Source organism: Pygoscelis adeliae, unplaced genomic scaffold (genome assembly GCF_000699105.1).
Source record: "Pygoscelis adeliae isolate BGI_AS28 unplaced genomic scaffold, ASM69910v1 Scaffold179, whole genome shotgun sequence".
Taxonomy (NCBI): domain Eukaryota; kingdom Metazoa; phylum Chordata; class Aves; order Sphenisciformes; family Spheniscidae; genus Pygoscelis; species Pygoscelis adeliae.
In genome coordinates, this window is record NW_008825612.1 from 793,140 (window position 1) to 816,680 (window position 23,541).

The 23,541-nt window shown below is 42.0% G+C and overlaps 1 protein-coding gene across 1 annotated transcript in view; it reads right to left on the reverse strand.

The window, feature by feature from the left end:
- Positions 1–23,541, reverse strand: part of SYNE2 (spectrin repeat containing, nuclear envelope 2) — a 203,754-nt gene that overhangs the window by 52,921 nt on the left and 127,292 nt on the right. The window contains exons 76-93 of the mRNA XM_009332747.1: positions 22,547–22,678; positions 21,819–21,971; positions 21,352–21,561; positions 20,128–20,229; positions 18,925–19,044; positions 18,555–18,755; positions 16,591–16,764; positions 15,860–15,991; positions 13,711–13,907; positions 12,498–12,630; positions 11,405–11,587; positions 10,814–10,960; positions 8,941–9,117; positions 6,994–7,149; positions 5,198–5,347; positions 2,653–2,823; positions 608–741; positions 93–297 (exon numbers count right to left, since the gene is read on the reverse strand). Coding sequence (XP_009331022.1) covers positions 93–297; positions 608–741; positions 2,653–2,823; positions 5,198–5,347; positions 6,994–7,149; positions 8,941–9,117; positions 10,814–10,960; positions 11,405–11,587; positions 12,498–12,630; positions 13,711–13,907; positions 15,860–15,991; positions 16,591–16,764; positions 18,555–18,755; positions 18,925–19,044; positions 20,128–20,229; positions 21,352–21,561; positions 21,819–21,971; positions 22,547–22,678 — 2,877 coding nt within the window. The remainder of the gene's footprint in view (positions 1–92; positions 298–607; positions 742–2,652; positions 2,824–5,197; positions 5,348–6,993; positions 7,150–8,940; positions 9,118–10,813; positions 10,961–11,404; positions 11,588–12,497; positions 12,631–13,710; positions 13,908–15,859; positions 15,992–16,590; positions 16,765–18,554; positions 18,756–18,924; positions 19,045–20,127; positions 20,230–21,351; positions 21,562–21,818; positions 21,972–22,546; positions 22,679–23,541) is intronic.

Here is a 23,541-nt window from a genome sequence, read left to right on the forward strand (position 1 = left end):
GGGGGGGGGGGGGGAGAAGAATGTGTTCTTTTGATTTGTTTCTCAGAAATAAATCCTGGTTTGTACCAGGCAGCAGAAACATATTAATGTACCTTTATATCCTGTATTCTCTGCTTCAGGGTTTCTATCATGTTATCCTCGGGCATGTGAGCATCCAAGAGCTGAGCGCACTGCTCTTTGTGCTGTTGTAACTTGGCTGCTGCCTCAGCGCATAAAGTATCGAAGGGCTCCCAAAGCTGCAGGGTCGCTTGCGCTGCCCGCAGTTGATCTGTGATGTCTTCATTTACTGAGTTCCACCTGCCAACATATCAAAGGATAAGAGCATTTTCCTAGTAGATTCTCCTCCAGAATATGATTTCGTGTAGGATTCCTGTGGGAGTTTCTTCACATTCATACCCATGTTACTGAAAGCCCGCTGACAGAGCACCATTTTGTGCTCTATGATCCATCACAAAAAAGGTAGTATCAGCTACTCCTCACACAGGTACCCTTAGACAGCTGAGTCGTATTAATATAGATTTAAAAGTCTGACAGACATTCAAGTCCTGCCTCAGCAAGTTGTTTTTTTTTAAATACTAATAACTGGGGGTCTTTTTCCCAAGCTTACCTAGCATGCGCCTCCATGCACTTCTGTTCAATAATCTCTGCAAAGGAGGGGGAGCAGTTCTTCTTCAGGTTACTGGCAGCAGCCTGGAGCTTGGCCCAACTTTCTTCACTGTTCTCTGATTCATCTTGAAGAGACTGCAAAATGGATTATTGCAATTAGTTGTCGAGATGAACGACCTAAGTATAGCTTCCCCTATAGATTGGTAGGGATAGGGTAGCAATAATGCCACACGTTTGCAGCACAGATTAAAATTTTTGTGAAAAATGTAACACCTGATCCCAAAAATTAGGAAGCTAAAAGAGAGGTGAAATGGTCCAAGCTAAAAAAAAATCATTCAGGAGGCCTATTTTAAACTGAGGTCATTTATTTGCTCTTAAAGAAATAGCTCATTTAACAAAGCCACAGCCTTGAACTGATTAAATTAATTCACTAGAAACCAAAAATGTTTTTATTTAAGCCACTGTTTCAGGGAAATTTCTACTGGCAGTAAAGTTGGCTTGACAACTCCTGTTCCCGGCTGCGTGTTCCCCCTCCTGATACAGGCAATTGCAGAACCCTGCCATGGATCTGTGAACTGATCCAGATTAAAAATAAAGAGGGTGATGGAAGGAAAGAGGTAAGAAGGTGCCCAGTCCCTTCCATTTATTACGTGTCCCCAGGTGAGGGTGGAAAGCGCTTATGCAGGCTTTACTGCCGAGAGACATGTAACTGGGATTCACAGCCTCAGTCTGTCCTGCACCACTTCTGTATAACTTGAAAATAAACCAAAACAGGCCTTATTTACACCAAAACAGGGAGTGTTTACACAGCCTTTCAACACTCGTTTTAAGCCAGGTGAGGGGATTTTAGCCGTATCTGTAAAACGTTCAGTCCTGGGGCCAGCCTGACTGCCTACTCTAGATGCCCCACTATAGACTCTGTCATAGCCAAGCAGAGCAGAAGGACGATCCAGAGCATTTACGCCCGGCATTTATGCCCAGCCTCATTCAGAGGCTGCGCAGAACTCCCGCTCTCTGGAGGGTGACTGAACAGTTGACTTCGTGCTGGAGGAATGGGAAATGCCAGGCTCGTGGATCCCCCTGCTCTGACCCAGGGCTGCTGCACCCACCCAACCCAAGCCACAGCTTTTGGGATGGGGAATCCTGGGTCCTGGACCTTGACTCCAGTGCTGTTTATATGTGGAAAGATGCTTTAATGCAAGTAACACTTCAAGGCAAAATATGCCAGTGGTCACTGGCACAGTGGCTGGGACATAGTACCCCAAGAAGAGTGTTCACATCACGGATCTAGAGACATGGTCCCTTCGCCAATTTTCTCCCAGGTCCCCTTCATTTCTGCACTGAGTCCCAACATCGATGCACAGGCATCTCCTTCCAGGTTATGCTACAGACCTATGGAAGGGCATTTCCCTGGGAAGCGCAAGCAAAGGGACAAATTTCCTTTCAACCAATGAGCTGAGTACCAACAGCTTTCACCTGAATGGTGAGTAACCTTTAGGCAAACACATACAGTGATGGCATTAGGTTTTCCTTTGTCAGCTGTATTTTCAGTCAAACTTCCTGCTGTCGATGTGGATTAGACATGGACTGAGTAGACATTAGCATGAGGGATGGTGGTGGAGTGCACATGCCCATCTGGACTCTGTAGTGCAAGGGAGCATGAGGACCTGCTGCTTCATGTGGGGATGCCTTCCAGCATGTGCAGAAGACTAAAACTACCTGGGATCTTTGCAATCCAAAATGGAGGCTCTGCTAGCCCACAGTAAGGCAGACATGGTAGCAGCTGATGTGTACTTCTCTCTTGAACCTTGGTACCTAAATTGCACCGAAGTTGAACTTATGTGCTAAATAAAGTAAGAAGTCTAAAAATAGTCCTCAGTGCCTCTGGAGGGGAAAAAAAAATATTCCACTGACTTCAATGGCACTATAATAAAGAGGAAGTTGCTCAGATAAATTTTTCTGTCTTTTTTTCAGTGGAGTTTGTTTGTTTATTTGTTTAAAGGCACAGAAGGAAGTACAGAAATAAGACAACTTCAGTAGATTTACCTGGAGAGTTTTGACCTGTTTTTTCAAAGCTTCCAATGACATGACAGAAGGTTTGCACTGGTCTATGCAGTACAAATATCTTGTCGTCATCAGGCTGACTTCTGCATAAACTTCGTCATACACTCTCCACTGCTCCAGTATTGACTGCATTGAGGTCTTTAACTGTGCAACCTGCAAACGAACCACTTTTGTTACTATTTCTTTGGTAGTCCTGACATATAAATCACCTTTAAATTGACTTAAAAATCTAAGCTCAATGCTCACTCCATGACAATCCACAAGAATTTCACAAGTTGGAGTATTTGCCTACTTGGTAAGGAATTGTGCAGGCTTCAAACCAAGCAGTAAACAGTATTTAGAATGAAGTATAAGAATTTGCTGGAGATAAAAATTTAACCAGAGTCCAAGGTAGCACTATTCTGTCAGCCACAACTCCAGAACGCCCCAAAAAGTAAAAAGTACTGAAATAATGACCTGCTTATTCCTTTCTGCGAAAATCAACCTGAAGTGGGAGGAAGTTGAGAGCCTTAATCTTCTTAGGAAGCAGATAGTTTGATCCAGAGATCAAGTTTCCTTTTAATGAAAATTTGAACAGAAATTGTTTTGTATGGAAGAAGACGCTACTACAATACTCTGGAGAGCTATCAACCCTCTTATGCCATTGTGCTCTAATAATGCAGGCCCACCTGAATCACAGTGTAGCAACTTCAGGATTCTCATATAAAATTAAATGATGGATATCCTCTTTGTTTTCTATGTCTCTTTCACTATTACAGTTGTTTAATCTATATAGGGGCAAGCATGGTTTCCATTTGCCACATACTCCTAGACATTGCAAACACAAAACCACAGTCCTTCTTCAGTGTGATTTGCCATTTTTATCCCTCTGTATCAGGTAAGTACATAAGGCATGTCCCAGGTTAGACAAAACATTCATCTAGTTCAGTATCTATTTGCAGTCATGCCAGTACCAGATGCTTTGAGAAGAGCATGAAAACCAGGCAAGCAAACAAGCATGTCTCCATAGGACCTGGCAAAGCCAGATGCCAGATTTCAGTTCTGACTATGCATCCAAACAATGGAAGATGAAGACTTTTCTACACCATAGTGCAGGCTAAATAGACTGCATGGATCATTGTATCCCAGTATTCTAGTTCCAGGTACACAGGAGTAGACGGATTAATCATCCCTATTCTCATCTGAATCGTGGTATAAGTGGGAGGAATCTCTAATTGCTTTTTGTAGCCTGCAGCTAATTACTGCCCACACAAGGAAGATGGAAAGACATCGTGCTCGTGAAATGTCTCTGGGCCACAGACTCACAGTCTTGAGATCAACCTACGGACAATACAATCACAGTACCACATCTCCTATATTAGACCTATATTTGAAATCACAGCCTGGCTCTGCTGAGAGCAGTCACCCGTGGGAAGAAAGCCGCACTCGGTGTTTCATTGCACATGCAGACAACTAGGTTGTAAGAACATTCTGCAGTTTGTAAGTTCGATACTTAAGTCATAAAAATACTAAAATTAACGTGACCCATGGTGACTGTAAGAAGAAAAAAGCACTAGGCTGTCAATCCTGCCAATTTCAATCTCCAGCTCTACAGCGGAAGGGAAAACTTTCAGCATGTACACACACAAATTTTTCTCTGCTTTCTTGGTAAGAAACAGCCACATCATTTCTGTTGAAACCTGAAACAAGAAGCAGCAAACCCATCCTGGACTGACACCTCATGTGGAAGAGTTCAAGCAAAAGTGTTCAGGTTTCACAAAGTTTTGAGGAACAAAAGCAAGGCGTTTATAATAGAAAGTGTAAGGGAATCTTAACTATAAACACAATCACTGCATCACATATAATCCTCTACAGTATATGGTTATTTATTATCACAAATTTAAATCCATAAATGTACTCATTATTATATCTTCTGCACCTATCAATTACATCTAGATAAAAAAGATGAGTTCCGAGTATAAAGATAATATAACTATAAATGCAAATTGCTGGGGAGTCAATTTGCATGGGAAACCAATCTGCCAGACTGTCAATTGGAAGCAATTGGAAACTACGCAGGATTTGAAGACAGTGAAAGCCATCCAGGTGTGTGGACAAAAGAGTAATTGGGAGACGGAAAAGCTACAGTGAGAATGGGGCAGGAGTAGGCAACTTCCACCAGTGTACTACAAGGGAGAAAGACCAGGATATGAACGAGAAGCATGTCGAGTAAGAGAGTTTAAGGTTTCCGTTTTCAACTTGATAGAAAAGTAGCAATGCTACTTAAACTGCAGATGGGGGTCTGTCCCTCCTCCCTCGTTATTCAAACTACTTCGAGATCAGACTTTTTTTTCTCTCTCAGCCTTGGAAATATATTAATTTACGTTATGGTAAAGACTTAAAAGGAAGTTCTTAGGAAGGTTAAGATTAAGTGTAAGAAATACTTTGCATCTTTTTTGTACCAGCTCCTGCCATCCCATGAAGAAGACAATAACACCGGTGGTAAGAGTATGTACTGGAGGAAATCTGAATGCAAACAAGTTTTTACCTGGCTTACAATGCTGTCCACCATTTCACACAGCTCAGCTATCTCTAGAGACAGAGCTTCTGGGGTTTGTTCTGCACTACCATTCAAAGCCAAATTCTGTTTGAGCTCATCAAGAGTTTTGGATTTAGTTGTGAGTTGATTTTCTAGCTCCTAAATGAAAAAAGAAAAAAAAAAAAAAGGAAGATAAGATCTTTTAATGAGACCATAGAAAAAACCTTCTGTGTGAGAAGCTTAGATAAACATTCCTTCTTTAAAACCAATTCTGTGTAATTCTTCAGCCATGCAACACCACCACCATTTCACCTCTCACAGAACAACTGCTTTACAAGAATTCAAAATGACAGTGGCTGCTTTAGAAAGTCTCCTGCAGGTAGAGCTAGAATTAGTCCATTTAGTGTCAGCATGAGCACTGGACATCATGCTTGGGAAGGAAATCATCAGGAGCTAATTCCTCAGCCACCATCAGCAGCTAATTCCTCTTTGTACCTCTCCAGATGCAAAGAGTTTTTTATTAATGCAGCTGAACTCTTCCTTGGACAGATTAGCATTCAGGTCCTCCTCCGCTCCAGCAGACAAAGGTAAGATAGGAACTGCCTTTGCAATATGAGGGTCCCTGACATCCTAACAACTTCTAGAAAGCTATTTTCAGCTTGTCCTCTTAGTCAGAGGCTTTCTCCCATGTGAGAAACCCCACTGAAACCAATGGAGATGCCTGGGAGAGTAACTTCTCCCCTAACACAATCAGCAAGATTATAAGCTAGTCTTGACATGCTGGGGAAAGCTCAGCGATAAGTTCTTCACAACATGAGTAAATATCCACACGCACAATGGGCCGTAACATTTTCCTGCAACAATACGCTTAAAGCCATGACCTTCCCCCCCCCCTTACCGTCCTCAAAACATTTTCAAATTTGGACCTCATTTTTATTAGCAAATTAATTTTAATGAAACATTTTAGCCACCTGCATCCTAGCACTGTACCTTGCTGTGAGCAGGTTAGTGTTTTAGTCAAAGATACCCTGTGCCTTTCTTCCATTCTGGCCCCTCGATACGTTTCAGAGTGCTTCAGAGAGATAAGTAACTTGGTGTATAACAGAGCACTCTAGGCAATAAAAGCAGCCTACTACCAGAGAGAGACACGTAACCATGGCAATCAAAGAACAAATATTCCATGTTAAAAATTAGAGAGGGAACGCTGTACTGAATGAAAACAGCAGATTGTCAGAGTAATAGGAGCCAATTACTACCTGGCTGCACCTGTACTAATTTTGAGGGAACTGATGCCTAGAAAAACACAACAAAACCAAAGTATACCCAGATTCTTGAGGCTGGTGCAGAGAGACTACATTCTAGGGCAGGAGTATAGAGGGTTGCTATTTTTCCAAATGGGACTGCGTAGTCTCCATGACACTGCCACCACAGAGCTCTTCAAACTAATGGAATCAATAGCTTTTGTCATGGTTGTGCTGAACTGAGAGCTACTTCTTCTTTTGGGGGCATCGCAGAATAAGATCTACAATATTGCTGCACGACACTCCAAATACCATGGAACAACAGCAGATGCATCTTCAATTGGAGGAAAAAACCATAAAATAGCATTTCACATTAAAAGTGGATCTAGTTCTTTATCACCTGAACCTAACATGTTTTAATTAAAATTACATTGTAGTATTCTTCTAGGAAACGGCAACTTCCTTTACATTTTTTTCTGTTAAAATCTGTGCAATTCTTTAGTCTGGCTTCAGCAAAGTGCTAAATACGTTTTTTACAATAATATCACACATATAACGCTTTACCTTGCAATCATCTAATGTGTTCTGTGCAGAGATCAGACTTGCTGGGGTTTGTAAAGCTCTCAGCCGATCACTCTGAGCTTCCAGCCAGTTGCGTAGAGTCTGTGCTTTGTTCTCATTTTCAGTAATATCCTCCAAAATATGTTGCAGGTCTTGTATCTGAAAGTTACAGAACTGTTTTAACTTACTTAAACCTAGAGGTGGGCAGAAACAGGGCTCCCCCTTCCATGACAAAATTTGAGATTACAATATATACACTCAAAATACTATTTGGAGAAAATATTTTGAAAGGAAAAGCTAAAAAGTTTTACTGGCTTTTTAGGATCTGACCTTTTCCCTGGGAAGGAAACAAGGCAGTGTGGGTTCTGGAGCTGGCAACCTGCAGACCTGACAAGTTGGGGGACCCTGGGCTACATGGGCACATTCATATGGAGTTTGAAACCCCATTATTCTCCCTAAAACACACCAACAAAGTTACTAATAAGCAAGGGACCTCAAGTCTCCTATCGTCAATTTTGGCCCTGAGGATCCATTAAATCTTAGAATGCAGTTTCTTAAAAACGGCTAGAGAAGATAACTTTTTTCTCCTACAAAAATGAAATTTCAACATGGAAATTTTCAATTGTGCAGGAACTGAATTTTCCACTTGAAAATGTTTCTGGAAGACTTTCTGAGTCAGAAAAATTTGGGAATTTTCTGTTTGCTCAGCAGTCTTTGTATCTGGATTCAGGGAGGGCAGCTTCTCCCAAAGACCTGTAAGTTCAGGAGAGAAACAGAGATGAAAGAGAAATGTGCTGGTAGAGGGATTTGTTCCAGCAGCCTCACGTTTGCATTTTGAGATGCTAACCTTCCTCTGGTCTTTTCCATATTGCATGAGTCACACCAGCTTTTCTGGGCACTGGGGCACACAAGCACCAGCATCTAATTCTGGAAGCATGCGTTATTTCTAGCCTCACTAGAGTAAAGTAATTCTGAGGCACTGCCTGAAACAGATTTTCTACAGAGAAACATGGAAGATGTGCTGGTATAGTTAGTCTACATGCAGAATTTGCCTATCAGCTGCTGATCTTCAAAGCACTCCGTTGGGAAAGCATATTTCATTACCGCAGAAGGAGGACACAGACACAGAGTAACCCATTTCCAGTGAACCAGGAGGGCTGGAGCAGGGCTGGGAACAGATCCCTGCTGCGCCTTTTCCAGCAGGGTCACATGTCCCCATCTGAATACAGCTGTCAATGCTACTTACTTAATAATTACTTTTTTGGCAAATCCAACTGCTACAACAGGAAAATGGGTGGTAGCTTAATATATCCCTATTTCTCATTCCCATCGTATGGCATGTGGAGGGGTTGTTTGCTTTTTTGGTGCTGTTTGCTGAGCAGGGCTGGGCTGTTTATATCAAGCAGTGTAGCACCTCTCCTTTCCACAAACCATCCAGTGTTTTCTCCCATTAAGTTTTAAATACCCCAACTTTCACAGCACCCCAAAGCTTCAACAGATTTCACTAACAGGTTCCCCTGTAGACACTACCCTGAATTCTTCTTTTTTCATAGTTTTCTCAATATAGGTCTTCTTTGTTGACATGTCACTGACTGTATTTTCTTCATATGAGGAATCTTATTTTTTCCACCTAATACAGGGTAAATCCCAGGCTGTCATGAAGAGCAGTTTTTGTCTATTTTCCCTCCCTGCGAGTTACAGGAGAGTTTATCCTCCCAGACCTTGCTGAGGTTTGGATGCCTGCCCACCACCTGATAGCTGATGTGCTACGAGACCGCTCCATAGGCTGCCCATGAGACAGCAGGATGGACAGACAGCAGAGAGCACAGGGAGTCTCACTGTGTTCAACAGTGTTTTCAGACTCAGGGAGAAAGGCTGCTTGCCAAATACAGAGCACTGGCACAGGCAAGATCAGAGTTGTGAGAGAAAGCAATGAGAACTCAATCAAACCTTTCTGTTCAGAGACGCCTGCAGCCTGTGCCACCGCAGGTTCATCTCTCCAAGACACTCGGCAAATTCCGTCCTTTCATACCGCTTGCTTTCCACATCACAAGTGCTCATCTGCAAGAGTGACTGGTTAACAAAATCTACCATCCACTGTTTAAAGTTCATTCCCATCATATATTCCTGGAGGGGGGAGGGGAAAAAAAAGAAAGAACAAAAAAGTAAAACAGTTAGTTTGGCAGTTTTAGTCTGATCAGTTCCAATGATGCTTCAAGGCATAGTTATGGGACATTCATGGCTTATTCTGAACCATGGTCTAAAATATTTTTCTGAAAGAGACCTGGCGGTAGGAATAATTCTCAATTTTTACCATTCTATGTTTGTGTAGCTATTTCCATCCACTGAAACTTTTGCAGAAGATCATTATCATTACATGGGTAGCTCAAGGTAAGAACAGGCTAGCGCCGGAGCAGGGAATAAAACCTTGGGGTACCAGACCCAGTACTTTATCCATTGGCCAATACCACCACGCTGCCATGGGACCAGATTAGGCTAAGACCTAGGCCTTCCCACACTCCTGCGACTGACAGACACGTGCAGACAAGAGCTTGTGCTCCTTTATCAAAATACCTGGTATCAGAACAGAATATCGGAACAGAATATCAGAATATCTGGGTGGAAAAAGTGCCCTCCAGCACCAGTGTCGTTGCCCACAGAGATAGATGAGTGAAAAACTACGCGCAAAGTGAGAACAACATAAGGGTAATGCCTTTTATTTCAGAAGGTCTTAGGAGAAAAGGAGAGGAAGGGCTCCTTATTGTATATAGTAGTACCCATAAAAAGGCCACCAGGGAATACCACAGTAGAGGTACTGAAGCCATATCTGCTTCCCTGTAGGAATTCGTGACCCTCATCCCAGCTTTCTTCTCAGCATACACATCCCCACATGGCTGACAAGTGCAGAAGGCACATCTACAAACTGATCTCTAGATATCCAAAGGGTTAAAAACAGGACCTCACCTACCTGTTCCAACTTCCAAATCCAACTGATATAGACCAAAATGTTATATATCTGCTATATTAAGGCACTTTGAAAGAAATGCTTATGTTGGCACTTGCCTTACGTGCAGTACCAAAGTGTCTGAGAACTGCAGCTGCAGACAGAACTGTCATCCTGTCTGAGCCCAGAGCACCGCTCGGTAGCTCTGCAAGGGCAGAGCAAAATATGGCTCTGTAGGGATTCATGCCCTGAGGTTGGGCTCCCTGGCATCTATGGAGGTACAAGCACGGCTTGAATCCTTCCGGTGGCTGGGGCAATCTGCCTCTGCCATTGGTGCTTTAGCATCTGAACAGAGCCAAGAGTCTGCTGCAGCCTCTCTCTCTGCAGGGACGTTCATCTTGTCCCTCCTTCCTAGCAGGTTATCTCTTTTGATGAAACATAATATTCAAAACCCCTGTTCTAGAGAACTAAATGAACCCTGTCTGTGGAGCTCCAAAATTACGAGGTATTCCTTGTTGAAAAGGCAGACTAAAACACAGCACAAACACAGAGTCTATCTTCCTAAGGAAGCAAAGCTTTCCTGCTCAACACATTTTATAATCTAAATGTAAGAGAGAGAACAAGTGAGACAGATGGGACAGCATGAGGCAAAGGAGATTATAGCACAGCAGGCAGTAGCTGTATTGCAGGGCAGGCAGTGTTTTGTGCGGCATGGAAGCAAAAGGTTTTTATAAAGGAAGATGTTAAGGCACCTTTGGGACTGTTTGAGGAACCCTCCCGAGAGCAAGGGGAAGGATATGAAAGTGCCTGTAGGCTGTTTCCATCCTTGTTACAGCCAAACACCTTGCAGAAGGCCCGGACTTACAGCTTGCCATTTACCTTGTACTTCTGAAGAAGGCTTCTGACCTGGGCAGCACTATGTTGTGAATTTATTGGCTCCTCATGTCCCTGCTGTTGTTCCACATGGTCCAGCCAGGTCATTAGTTCAGCAATAGCTTCTCGCGATGAAAGTTTTTCCATCTGAAGCTGGGGGTAAAGCATATAATGAATCCTCTACACTGTGCTTGTTAAGAAATATCAAGGAAGATGACATCTGTATTTTTAGACAGGCTCAGGCACTATAATTGCAATTATTGGGGTATGAACTTGAAAGTGAGCCCTGTGCTCCAGAGGGGCATATGACTTAAATTAAGAAAAGTTCGAGCATTCAGAAATTTGAAATAAAATTCTTTCTAATTGTAACGAACTTTTACATGAAACTGTAAATAAAGATGATAGATACGTGCAAAACAGCCCAGGAAGACCACTGCAATAATTAAACTGCAGTACAATATTGAGGATAGTCTGAGAGCAAGACAGACAGCTAATTAGGAAAGAGGTGCTTTGCGGGGGCTGTCTGAATCCCTGCAGCAACATTTTAAAGTAATTATTTAGCTTGAACTGAGGGACGGCAGCAGAGTTTCTCCTCACCTGGTGAAGCTTTTCTTGGATGGCTGGGAGCTGTATAATCAGTTCTCCCCATTTTTGCTCAAACTTTGCCAAAGATGACCTAAGTGCTGCAGTATCAGCTTGCTTCACATGAAAGAGCTGGTTGGCAGTGCTCACCACAGATGACTTCAGGGAAGATTTTTCATCAAGTTCCTTAGAGAATGTCTGAGGTGCATGAGAGAAATTTAAAAGAGGGTAAATATTTATGTATCTATTTAAATAAAGAAGACAAACCAGGTTTTCAGTCACAGGATGAACTGCCTCAACAAACAGATTTTAGCAAGTTTGTAAAGTTCAGAAAACCTAAACTCAACATGTTCTGGCAGCAGGTAAGGCCTTTTTCTGCCCAGCTTGATACAATGCTGAATGCCACCTTTTGTTCCACAGGGATTGGGAATATCCTGATGCCCACTTCACACAAGAGGTCCAGGGAGCAACCCCAGTCCTCAAGTCTCTGGCTGGCTCCAACCTTCACGATGCTTTGCTTTCCCACTGTGCAAGACTCCCTCTGTCAGGCCTCACACTGGGGCTGAACCTCCTGGTTAGTTATACAAGGGGAGCACAGAACCAGGGGGCAGGCAAAGACATGAAACGCAATTCAGCATGTTTCTCTTCCCTGACTTTGGCTCACCATCTTCACAGCCCCACTGTCTTCACCCCTGCTCCCTGAGCCCACACTCCAGATTCAGATGGTAAGTGGCCCATCAGCTTGGCTGAACTGCTGTGTTTGGTATTTGGCATCAGGAGCAAGACAGAAACCATGCTGTTACACTGTAGGTGCATAAGAGTTTCTGGCTGGGCTGTGATGTGTTGCAGCTGAGAGCTCATTATGAGAGGATTCCATTCTGATTTATGCATTCTGGCTGGCCTCACAATCTGAAGGAAGGTCTTTGGTGGCCTCCTACCCTCATGGCTCCCCACACAGATAATGGGTTGGCTTTGGGGCATAAAGCCATTCAGTGTCATATTCTGTGGGCAGCTTCTGGGTCATGGCAAATACAAAAATCACTCAAAAGGGCCATTTTCTCTGGAAGTCATGATGTTTTATCTAAACCTGGCAGGAGAACTGACTTACAAACAAGCTGTTGATGTTATCCCTGATGGTGGGAAGATCTTGTGACACGTTGAGAGACTGCTCCTTCCAAAATTTCATTCTCTGCTGTGCAGAATCCAGCCATTTCATTAATTCCTCCGAGTCTCTATTGTAGCTACAAGGAGAAAACAAAACACACAAACATACATCTCCTAGCTGAGTCTAGGATACATTTCTCACCCTCCAAGTTGTCTTCCTCTCTGTGAGGAGGCATGTGCTATTCTGACACCTATCCTGCTACATAACCCTGCAGAAGCATGGCTACAGCATGGATTGATGTGCAACACAGGTCTGCTGGAAGTACACGAGACTATTCCTATCAGCTCTTTTCAGCTGGTCTGCTCTCCCTGAAAATATCCTCTTTCTGTATCCACCCAGCAGTTGCTAGGACAAGCTCACATGGGTGAGAAGAGCTTTATTGGAGGTCAAAACCACCAGAGGAGATTGTGCACACTGCAGGATACAGTGCAGAATACACAGCAGGGGTAAATACCAACAAATACCGGCATGCTCTGTCCACACTATAGGTCCAGCCAGCCTGAGCTCAGAGCACACAGACCGGGTGCAGGGAGAGCTGAGCTTGGTACATCAGCTGGTGGACTGGGCTGTAGAGCCCCGAACTGTCTCCACCTGACTGCCAGGACTGCATTGACAGTTGGCTTGGGCCATGTGAAAGCATTGAGCATGCTTGGGTCCCTCCCCTTTGTAGAGCTTCAAAACACAAGTTGAGGCAGCATTTCAGCCAGGTCTCGAATGTTTGTAAGGTGGATAGTGTACGTGCACAGACAGGGGCATTATGCCTTTGCATGGGAATCAAGGCTAGCTTGCATTCGTAGCAGGCCAAAATGCTTAGGGCAGCATGATCAGAGCTTCTGTTAACACTTCCAATGTACAAACTGCAGCACGATGCAGCTAACTCTCACCTAAATGCACTGACTTTGCAATGGCAGCAATCAAACTATTTTTCCTACAAAAACAAGCAGGAAGTGAAGCGCTTGTCTACGCAGTGAGAGAAGATCAGCTATGTAATAAAGAGCCACTTTTCTGATCACCACTTTTTTTTTTTTCCTCATTTTTAAGTTAAAGGACCTATGTTATTTATTAATTCACTGTCATATTTCAGAAAATACATCTATAGAAGGTCAGAAACTCATTTCTAGCTGATATCTCCAATTGCTTTCTGAGTTATACCCACCTGACCAAGAGTTTGAGTAATGTCTGAAGTCGGTGTAGTTCATGGCCAACTTTTTTGGTTAAAGACAACCACTGCTCTTCCAGCTTCCCAATCTGGCTTCTTATTTCTGGACAGCTCACAGCAGTCAGCAATTTCTTCCCTTCTTTCACCATCTGGTACAGCCTGGCATGCTTTTCATCAACACTGCTTTTGATTTGCTATCACAATATGGGAAGTTTGCAAAACAATAATATTTTAAAAACTGAAAACACAGCTAGAAAAACACATATCATTTGTTCTAACTTCTTAATCTCACATTTCCTCTGTCATGTATTTTATTCTCCAAACGGAAGGAATCTGTACTTCATTACATGCAAAAGGGACACAGGTTATTTATTTTTGTTTCCTCTGGATAGATCAAGACAGATCTCAATATAGTGTCATACATTATCAGAATGACTGTGTTATGATTTGATGGGCTTTTTTGACACATGTAAACCTCAAGCAATGGACAAACACTCTCTATCAGATCTGGCTGCATTGTCCAAACATATGACTGTCCCCAGTAGAAAGTTATTGCCCTCCTGTTCTTAGAGGGCCTTCTGGCTCTATCCTATTTAAAAAAATGTTACCAGTGTTTTGAAGGAAGCTGTTGGGACAATTCTTGAATAACGGTGGCAGGGAAGAATGATGACTGAACAGTGAAGACATTAAGTAAAAGACATAGGAGTGCTCTGGTTTGCTTAGGCAGCTGAATAAAAACAAAGCATCATTTTACCATTGCTACACTGCACTGGTAGGTCAAAATGAGAAAAGGGAAAAAAAAGAAAAAAAAAAAAAAAAAAAAAGGAAGCAGATCAGTCCTATGGAGAAGGCAAAAAATAGCAATTGTGTGATGTGCAAGTATCTCACTTCTCTCCAGGCATAAGGGACTTCTACAATATTATTAATAGGGATATTTGTCTCACAGGAATTAAGCCCCAGAGAATTTTATTCTGCTCTGTCCTTGAAACTGTGAAGCTCCAGCGTTGGGACTCCCCCAAAAGCATCTTCTAAAGCCTTACTACTTTGTTTCTGATGTCTTTAAAGACAAATAAAGACTTAAGAGTGAAAAGCTAGTTAAGAACTTAAAAACCAAAGTGAACCAGGCAACTTCACAATCAATGGCTATGCAAATATTGCACGTCTCCTGCCTCAGTGCGACAGGCATCAAAAGCACCATAGGGCCACTGTGATTGTAAATATCTACTGTTGATTTATTTCAAAAGCTTTACTGTAGCTCAGAATTTTCTGGGAAAGTCCAATGATCTCTTTTATGCAGTCAGCTAGATTAAATCACAGTAGTCCTTTTTGCCTTAATAGTCTATGAATCTAAATATCAAACTGGACTCAATATAGACCCAAAGACTGATTAATTCAAAAATTTCTAATAGAGTGGGTCCTCTGAAGACTGAGAAAGGTCAAACCTGTGAGGAATCCAGAGCACTCTCTGAAGGTAGATCACTAATTTTATTGAACACTATTTCTTCTTAATTTTATAAAACAACCATAAAGGCTGCTTTCATATCCTTATATTTCAATGTGTTTAAAACATAGATAAAATGTTTCCAACTGGAATTGAGGTTCTAAATAAAGGTATAGCTCTGCCATCAGAGATGCAGCTGGGAACAAACCAGGAGCCTATTTGCCATTCTACACATAAGGAATTTTATTCTCTTTGTTATGATAGAAATCAGGACATCTTTTTTTGAATTCTCAGGATTTTAAAAGGAGCTGGTAAACCTGTAGACCTTCTATTGCAACCAGGGGTTCAGATATTTGAAGGCACTGGGTTGATTCTCCTCTTCCATAGGTATTACATCATGGCATGAAAATCTTTCCTGAATTACAGAGAAGTGGCTCTGTGTTCGCCCAAAGGCTCCCTGCTGTCCTTGGGATCCATGTAGCCTGCATGCTATCTTCTCCCAAATATTTGCATTTGAAGACCAAGTTCAAAAGTAGCTATAGTCATTACTCCCACTTAAAAGAACTTATAGCCCCTGGCTGAAATTAGCAGCCCGATTTGCTACTTTTAAAAGTAAGTTTTCAGCTTGCATCCACACACAGACAAGGACACAAAGCTCTACAGATCCACAAAGAAAACCAGTCAGAGAGACAGACACATAAATACCTGTAGAAGTGCAATCCTTTCCATTAATCTTTCTTCTGTTTCTTCAACCAAATTCACAGAAGGCAATGTAGAGGCAAGTGCCTCTAACTCCTTATTGAAAACTAGGCATTCATCATCAAATTCCATCCACTCCTAAAAAATACATTGCATCATTAACATAGCACACATCTGCATTTTTGCTACACCAGACTGAGGCTTTAATGCTTATTCTTGCATCAGCAGCTCTTACTTTAATGAAACAGAACATGAAAATAGGTGAATAATATGGAAATATTAAAGTGAGACATGATTTCACCACAGATGAATTAATTAATTCATTCTCTAATATCTTCAAGGTTTCTTATTTTAAAGTAGTACACTTATTTTTTTATTCTCTAGGGGTGTTTTCAGATCAATGTTTAGGTTTTATTTTAAAGTGCTGCTGGTATTTTTGTGCCTTAAATGGCTCTCCTATCAGTCCAGGCACTCAAAAATCACTGCAAGAAGTCATGAAGTCCCACCAATGTCAGAGTAATAGGTTGAAATGTTTCAAAACCACTTTCAGAGGTTTTTGAGGAAAAAAGCCAGTTTACTGACACACAAAGAACAAGTAATAGACTGTTGCTGTCCAATGGAGACAGGGAAGGACAACTACTAGCCAAAGAATCACTGGTGTGGAAAGGGTTCCCCTAGACGCAACTCTTCCCCTTCTTCCCTCCTGCTTTTATTCTGGGTTTCTTTTGACTCATTACCTTTAACAGGCTCTCTAAGTGTATACCATACTGGCAGGCCTTCTGCTCCAGCAACTTCACTTCATTCACCAGCTCCCTCCAGAATGCCTCTCTCTTTTGTAGGATGGAGGGAGTCACTTTCTTGGAAAATGCTTGCATGAAAGCCATGTGGGTCATGAGGTTGTGGAAGAAGTCCTGAAAAAAAACCAAGTTAAAGCTTGCTCTTTAAGAGAAATCACATGCCCACAGCAGGAGTATGAAGAAGACAGAGAAGACTCACTGAGAAGAGTAGCCAGTTTCAGGGTCTCTCATAGCTAGAGTCAGGAGCCTTCTACCCAAATTCTGCATTACCCCAGGATGGGCAGTTACTGATCATTTTACAGTTAGTCAAGAACCAGTGAATAGAATAGAATAGAATAGAATATTTTCAGTTGGAAGGGACCTACAACAATCATCAAGTCCAACTGCCTGACCACTTCAGGACTGACCAAAAGTTAAAGCATGTTATTAAGGGCATTGTCCAAATGCCTCTTAAACACTGACAGGCTTGGGGCATCGACCTTCTCGAGGAAGCCTGTTCCAGTGTTTGACCACCCTCTTGGTAAAGAAATGCTTCCTAACGTCCAGTCTAAACCTCCCCTGGTGCAGATGAGTTGCATACACTATTTTCATTCATACATTTCTAAAGAAGAAGATCTACATTTATACCTTCAGTTCCTATGAAATACAAAGATGTTGTACAAAGATGATGGAAGGGTTTAACTATAAATAAATCCATAGTTTAGCATGAGGTAGCTACCACCAGACAGCCATTATCCAGTTTGTTTCACCTGGATGGGAGGTGACTCCAAGCACCAAGGGTATTAGCAGTTCTAAGACCTAAGTAGTAGGTAGGGCACGATAATCCTTTGGGATAACTGGGTAACAGTTTGATTTAGTTACGGCTCAGCTGAGCTCTTGGGAAACACCTGAATCTTAACAGAACACTTTCCCCCGCAAAAAAGCTTTGAGGGTTTAAGATCACACTCTTCAATCAAGATCTTCACTAAGAACTAATAACTAGTACAAGAAATTCACTTAAGGACCATACTCCAGGCACAGGCTACGTGAGCATCCTGATAAGTCTTGATAACCAGGGCAGGGAAAACAGCAGTTTTATTTTGCTTTTGTAAATCAATGTATGTATATTTGGAATGCAGACACATTATTTGTTTTCCTTTGTAAATAAATTCCTAACATTTTGCTTTGCTAAGGGCAATTTGCGAGAGACAAACACAATCCCTGTGACTCTGGAGTAGTGGTTTGCAGTGCTTGGCAGCCTGAAGCAATTCTTAAGGGAGTTTGAGCTATGTGGAGCAGTTAAATCAAGGCGTTGACATGACAGAGACATCTTCGAGTGACTAGCGTTGGCCAGGGCTTCTTGCCAAGTGGCAGGACAGTGAGGATGCAGGTGCATTCTCAGCCATCTCCCATCAAGCATGTAGCAGCTGGGTACAGGGGACACTGGGCTGCCAAGGGGAGGATCTAAACTATCCTCCCTTCGGAAGAGGAGCTGTTATGGGTAAGTTTCCTCCATCAGATCATGACGACACAGAATGCTGAAAGCAAAGGCTCAACCCCCAATTGCCAGACAGCAACTTCAGGAATCTCGCTACTGATTTATTACCAGTAATTAGAAGGACATGTTTTCCTCACATATCAATATGTTCTGAGGTAAGCCAAAGTAGTATTAGACTGACAAAACTGAAATCCTGATCTTAATTTATCACCAAAACTGCAGCTGTAATAGCAACATCTCTTTCATGTTTTAGTGGGTCCTATTTTGGTCTACTGCAAAACTTTACTTTGTTTTGTGCACGTACTTCAGTCCCTCCCCTATGCTATGAGCTAGTTATTCTTCTCCATAACACTGGAGAGAAACCAGTCACAGAAAACAGTGCTCCTGCTATGCTGATATGAGCAGTGCTGTGATAAACATCTTATACCTTGTGATTTTCCAGGTGAGACTGTAGAGCTGCTCTGCTTTTTGTTAGCTGCTTTGGATCCTGTGCAATCTTCTCCTGTCCAATAGCTACCAGCTCTGCAAATCCATGAAGTAAGTCCTCATATTGGCTCTCACTGATGGAAGGAGAGTTCAGTTCCACATACTTTGCTTTCAGAATCCCCCACATGTCATCCAAAACATCCTACAATGTAAACACAGTTTAGTGATTCATGAAGGACAGAAATGAATCCTACAAACCCACACATACATTCCCAGAATGCAAAATAACCATCAGCCTTTTGATGCCAAAAATACCTTGCTTAGAAGAATCAAACCTTGCTGAGCAAGTGGAAACTGTACTGTGCTCTTACCTCTAATTTATAAGCTTCCTGGATTAAAGTGATAGGTAACTGAAATCTTTCCCCATGGCCTCTCAATTTTGCTACTTGGTTTTCGAAGTTTTGCAGCTCCAAAGCACAGGCATCAGTTTTCTGAATTAAGGACAGAATAAGCTATTAGGAAGAGTTGTGTTCCATTAAATGTTCTATTATCATTAGTAGTGCAGCAGACCCAGGGGCTGTGCTAGTACTGTGTAAGTTCACAATGAGACCCCAAGATCCAAGGAGCTTATAAGCTAAATAGACAAGACTGTTCATGACACAGCTTACTGGGTTCACATGGCACAGCCAGGAAGGGAATTCAGGTCTTGTGTCTCAGTCCAACATTCAACATGGATTTCAGCCTACTAATTCAAGAGCAGCCATTAAAGGGAATCATGGACTCAGAAAATACCATTTTTTCTTATGAAGTAGAAAGACTCAGTCAGGGATGGATTGAGACAGGTTCTCTCTGAAGGAAGGGAAGCTATGTACTTCTGGCATTCCTTTTCCAAGAGTGGTTACTTGACAGAATATATCTGAGGCAGCAGTCCCTGCTAGGGGGTCAGCAGTTCTGAACATAGCTTTCAGCCTGGCAGAAAATTTTGCCTGTAAACAAGGTTATGAGCCTGTAACAAAAAAGTTTCAGGACATCCTCTTTGCTTCACCAACAAGTAGATAGATGGCCGATGACCATTCTGGGGAGGATATGCAGTCTGTTCATTTTTAATTCTCTGCTAATCCCTATGAAGGTCAAAGAAAATAGCTTAATTGGTCAAACGCCATACGATAAAGTGCTCATAAATGCTGAATGAGTAGATATAAATACTGGAGTCCTACTCCCACAAAGAAAAGCTAGTTTTGCATATAAAAAGGCATAACGTGTGAAGTGCTGTACTTTGTGTAGCTCTTTTTCTTCCCTGCCGTAGTGTGGGGTGTATTTGCTCTGACAGGTTGTGGAAAGACTGGTTCCTCCACTCCAACTACTAAAAGGACTGGAATTAGGTCTGGCTACGGATTGGGGTGTAGTAAAAAAATAAAAAGGGGTGGCGAATACTGAACTCTCTCCTTCCCCCATTCTTAAAACCTAAGCGAGACTTAAACTTTAGAAAATATGAAACTTAATAGATTGCAGAAAACTGGAAATAATAGCTAATGCTGAGAATTGTTCCTCTCCTTTCCTTCTCATGAAATTACCTGAAGCTGTTCAGAAACATTATGTCCACGTATTGCATTCAAGCATTGTTGCAGTGTAGCTTTTTTCTCAGTTAACTGATCATAGAGCAGCCTGGTTTCATTCTGCAAAAGAAACAAACATCAGAAGTATATCACATATCAGGAATATAGTAATGACCAGACAAAATTACACAGCAAACAAAATGGTTACCTCTTACGGCAAAAGCACTTTATTCCTCTTTAAAAAAAAACAAAATAAAGCATGTGCATTATGGGCTTAAAGCAGTAATTTAGAGAGGGAAATTCTGTAGTCTGTGTAGTCTAAGAAAGCAGATTACTCTGTCACAATGATCCTCTATGACCGTAAAAATCTGTGAAACTTACAGAGAAACAAATTCTTCTCTTCTGAAAATGAGAAAACGAGCCCATTACTGGCAACTGATGGAGCTCCATGGATTATGCATAAGTAAACATTGCAGGACTAGTCCTGCTACTGTTTGGAGACAACATCCCAGTGTTCTTCAAAGGAACTGTTTTATTATTCAGCAGTAAAGAGCTAGGCTGACTTGCACATGATGAGCACACTGGAGTTTTGCTGGACATTAGAAACTGTATTTCAAAGACCAGGCTTTTCTTTCCAGCCTAAATACCTGATCTGAATATTTGCCAGCAATAGCTAGTAGATTTAGCCCATCACGAGAATCTATAGAAAAGTTTCTCATTATCTGCTTTTCCGAAAAAGAACAAAAAAAGGCAAATTTGCAAAACTATGGCTTCTGCTACTGTGACACAAAATCTAAAGGAACAGTAAATACAAAGGGTCAAATCAACCTCCAATATATAGCTAAAAGTAGCCCAGTGCCAGACATGGCACCAAAAGGGAAGAAGCCTGCCTCTCCTGAGTCCACACAGCAGCAGAAAGAATATACGAAACCCTCCTTGGCCTAATCCCTACACACAGAAACTCGCTTTAGCCTGTAGCTCAGCATGCATGGGATCCCAGGTTACTTCCATCCTTTCCGCATGCAAATTTTCTACTGTGATCAAGGCCTCTACAGCAGTCAGCATTGCAAACAGCACTGTAAGCAGCAAAATTAATTTGCTTCTTGAGAGGCCAGGACAAGTTTGTTTAGTACCAAAAAAAAGAAAGCCCATTATAGATTGCTCATCTGTAACCCAAATGCATTAACACTGACAAGTCTAACAGATGCTGTGTAGCAAGATGTGCATTCGGCAGTGGAGTACCTGATAATTGCTATTATGATCCAGCCCAGCTTTCATGGAGTTGCTCCTTGAAGCAGTGGCAGCTTGAGTTTGTTCCAGCCGTGCTTGCAAGTTGTTAAAGCACTCACAGAACACATCTGTGCTCCCACCAGCACAGCTAATAGACTTTAGAAGATCATCCTTTTTATCACTCAGATCAGCGTGAAGTTTTTGCAGCTCGACAGAAAGAGTCTGAAGGGTTGAAAGAAAGATAACATGAGTGAAAATGGTCTCTGTCCAAGAACTCTTGCCCGTAAAAAGCAGCAGGACTCAAGTTGATAATTGTTGTTAAAAGCAATAGGCCCAAAACTGTGCAACATCAAATAGTTCGGTGGTGTTATTCCTGAATAATACCAGCAAAACAGAGAGGAAGTATCAGGCCGTATATAATCTGTTGTAACAGAAATCCACTGGGGTTTCTCCTTCCCTGGATGCTTTAGGACAGTTACCTCATAAAGAGCCTGCTGCACGGCTGCCTCTTCCGTGGAGAGGACTGAGGTGTTTAACATCTCCTCCATGTTATTCAAACATCGGCTGATCGCCAGAAGCAGCTCAAACAATTTTCTGTCCAAGTTGGAAGAGACTTCCTCCGCCACATTATCCTGGGTAAAGGCAAGTCAGAAGTTTTCAGTACTTTCACCCAAGGCACGGCTAAGATTTATTCACTCGTATAAGGTTGGTGGTTCAGTCAGCTAATAATAAAATGGAATTAATGAAATCCTGAGGGACGGACTTGGATAAGACAATTATATGCATGTAATATTCAGAGCTGTCAAGGCCAAAGCTGAGACAATGACCCTTTATGTATTGGGAGTGGCTGTGGTCTTACAGGTCTCATCTCAGGAACGGGCACAACACAATTTGTCTTGTCAGCTCCAATACTGCAGATCTACTGAAATCATTCACAGGCTCCTTGCTTTATACAGTTTGAGGAGTTTTACTGACACTAGCAAATCTTTGGATTCAGGTAGCAGAAGTATCATAGCTGAAACTTGAAATGTTTCCTCTCAAAATCCTAAGCTGATTTCTACATTATAGTCTGTACCTGATGCAAAAGCTACACTACAGTGAACGCCATTTACAATATGATTATGGGCTATGTTTCCCAGTGCCCAAACAGTGTCTTCTGTCTAGAATCCCTGGTATTTTTTGCAATGCTAGAACATGCCATTTTTACCTGTGCATGCACCACATTTGCTTCTTGGCTTAGGTCTCCCAGCTGGACAGTGTAAGTTTTCAGTTCTTCCACAGTTGGGGTTCCTGCACTAGCGAATGTGCCTCGCGGCAGCATGTTCATCTTTGTTGTAATCTAACATTTGGAAAAAGAACATTGCAATTAGGTGAACAGCTCAAATGAAGACAGGGCTACGGGCAACTAGATAACACTCCTCCCAAAAAGCATTAAAATGAAAGTTTCAAGGCATTAATATAAAGCACCTGGATAGCAGGGTTCCCTTTTTACTGGCAAAAGTTAGTTGGGTAGGCTATGCCCTGATGGGAGGTTGACTGAAAAAGGAGCCTCTGATTCCCAGCTTTAAGGGCTACACGTTGTAGTTTGTGTTAACGCAGCCCTACTGCCCACTGCAGTGTAAGTCTTGCCTGAAAAAGAGCTGACATTCATCCTAAAAGGATGACTGATATTTTTCCATGTAATGCAGTAATTTCAGAGAACAGGGAATCGAGTCATCTAATTTAATGTGAACAAATTTGTTAACAACAAAAATTATAGTTTTGTCCAAGCAGTAAAATTCTGCAGTCTGTTCAGAATATATACATAGCGTGCTTTTGTTGCAGTCCAAACTCCACTTCTGATATGTGAGAAAGAGAGAACACAATGGTGAACGGCAGAACAAAATTTAAGCCAGAGGTATGTTCTCACTTGCAAGAACTGAGACTTAATCCACATTCATGAAAATCAGCTGGGAGTTTGCTGGCTAAACTCTCTTTGTTTTCTTGAAAGAATTAAGCAGATAACATCTGGTCTGAATGTTAACTACAAGAATTCACCTATGTGCTCCCACGCTATGCTTAGTAGTCACTACTTCAGAGACATTATTTACCTCAAAGTAAAATTAAAAGACAATCATGAAAACAGTATGCAGCAACAATTTCCTCTGGAGAACGCTTGCACAGATTTCAGTTATCTGATGAAGAGACATGATATGATGATGC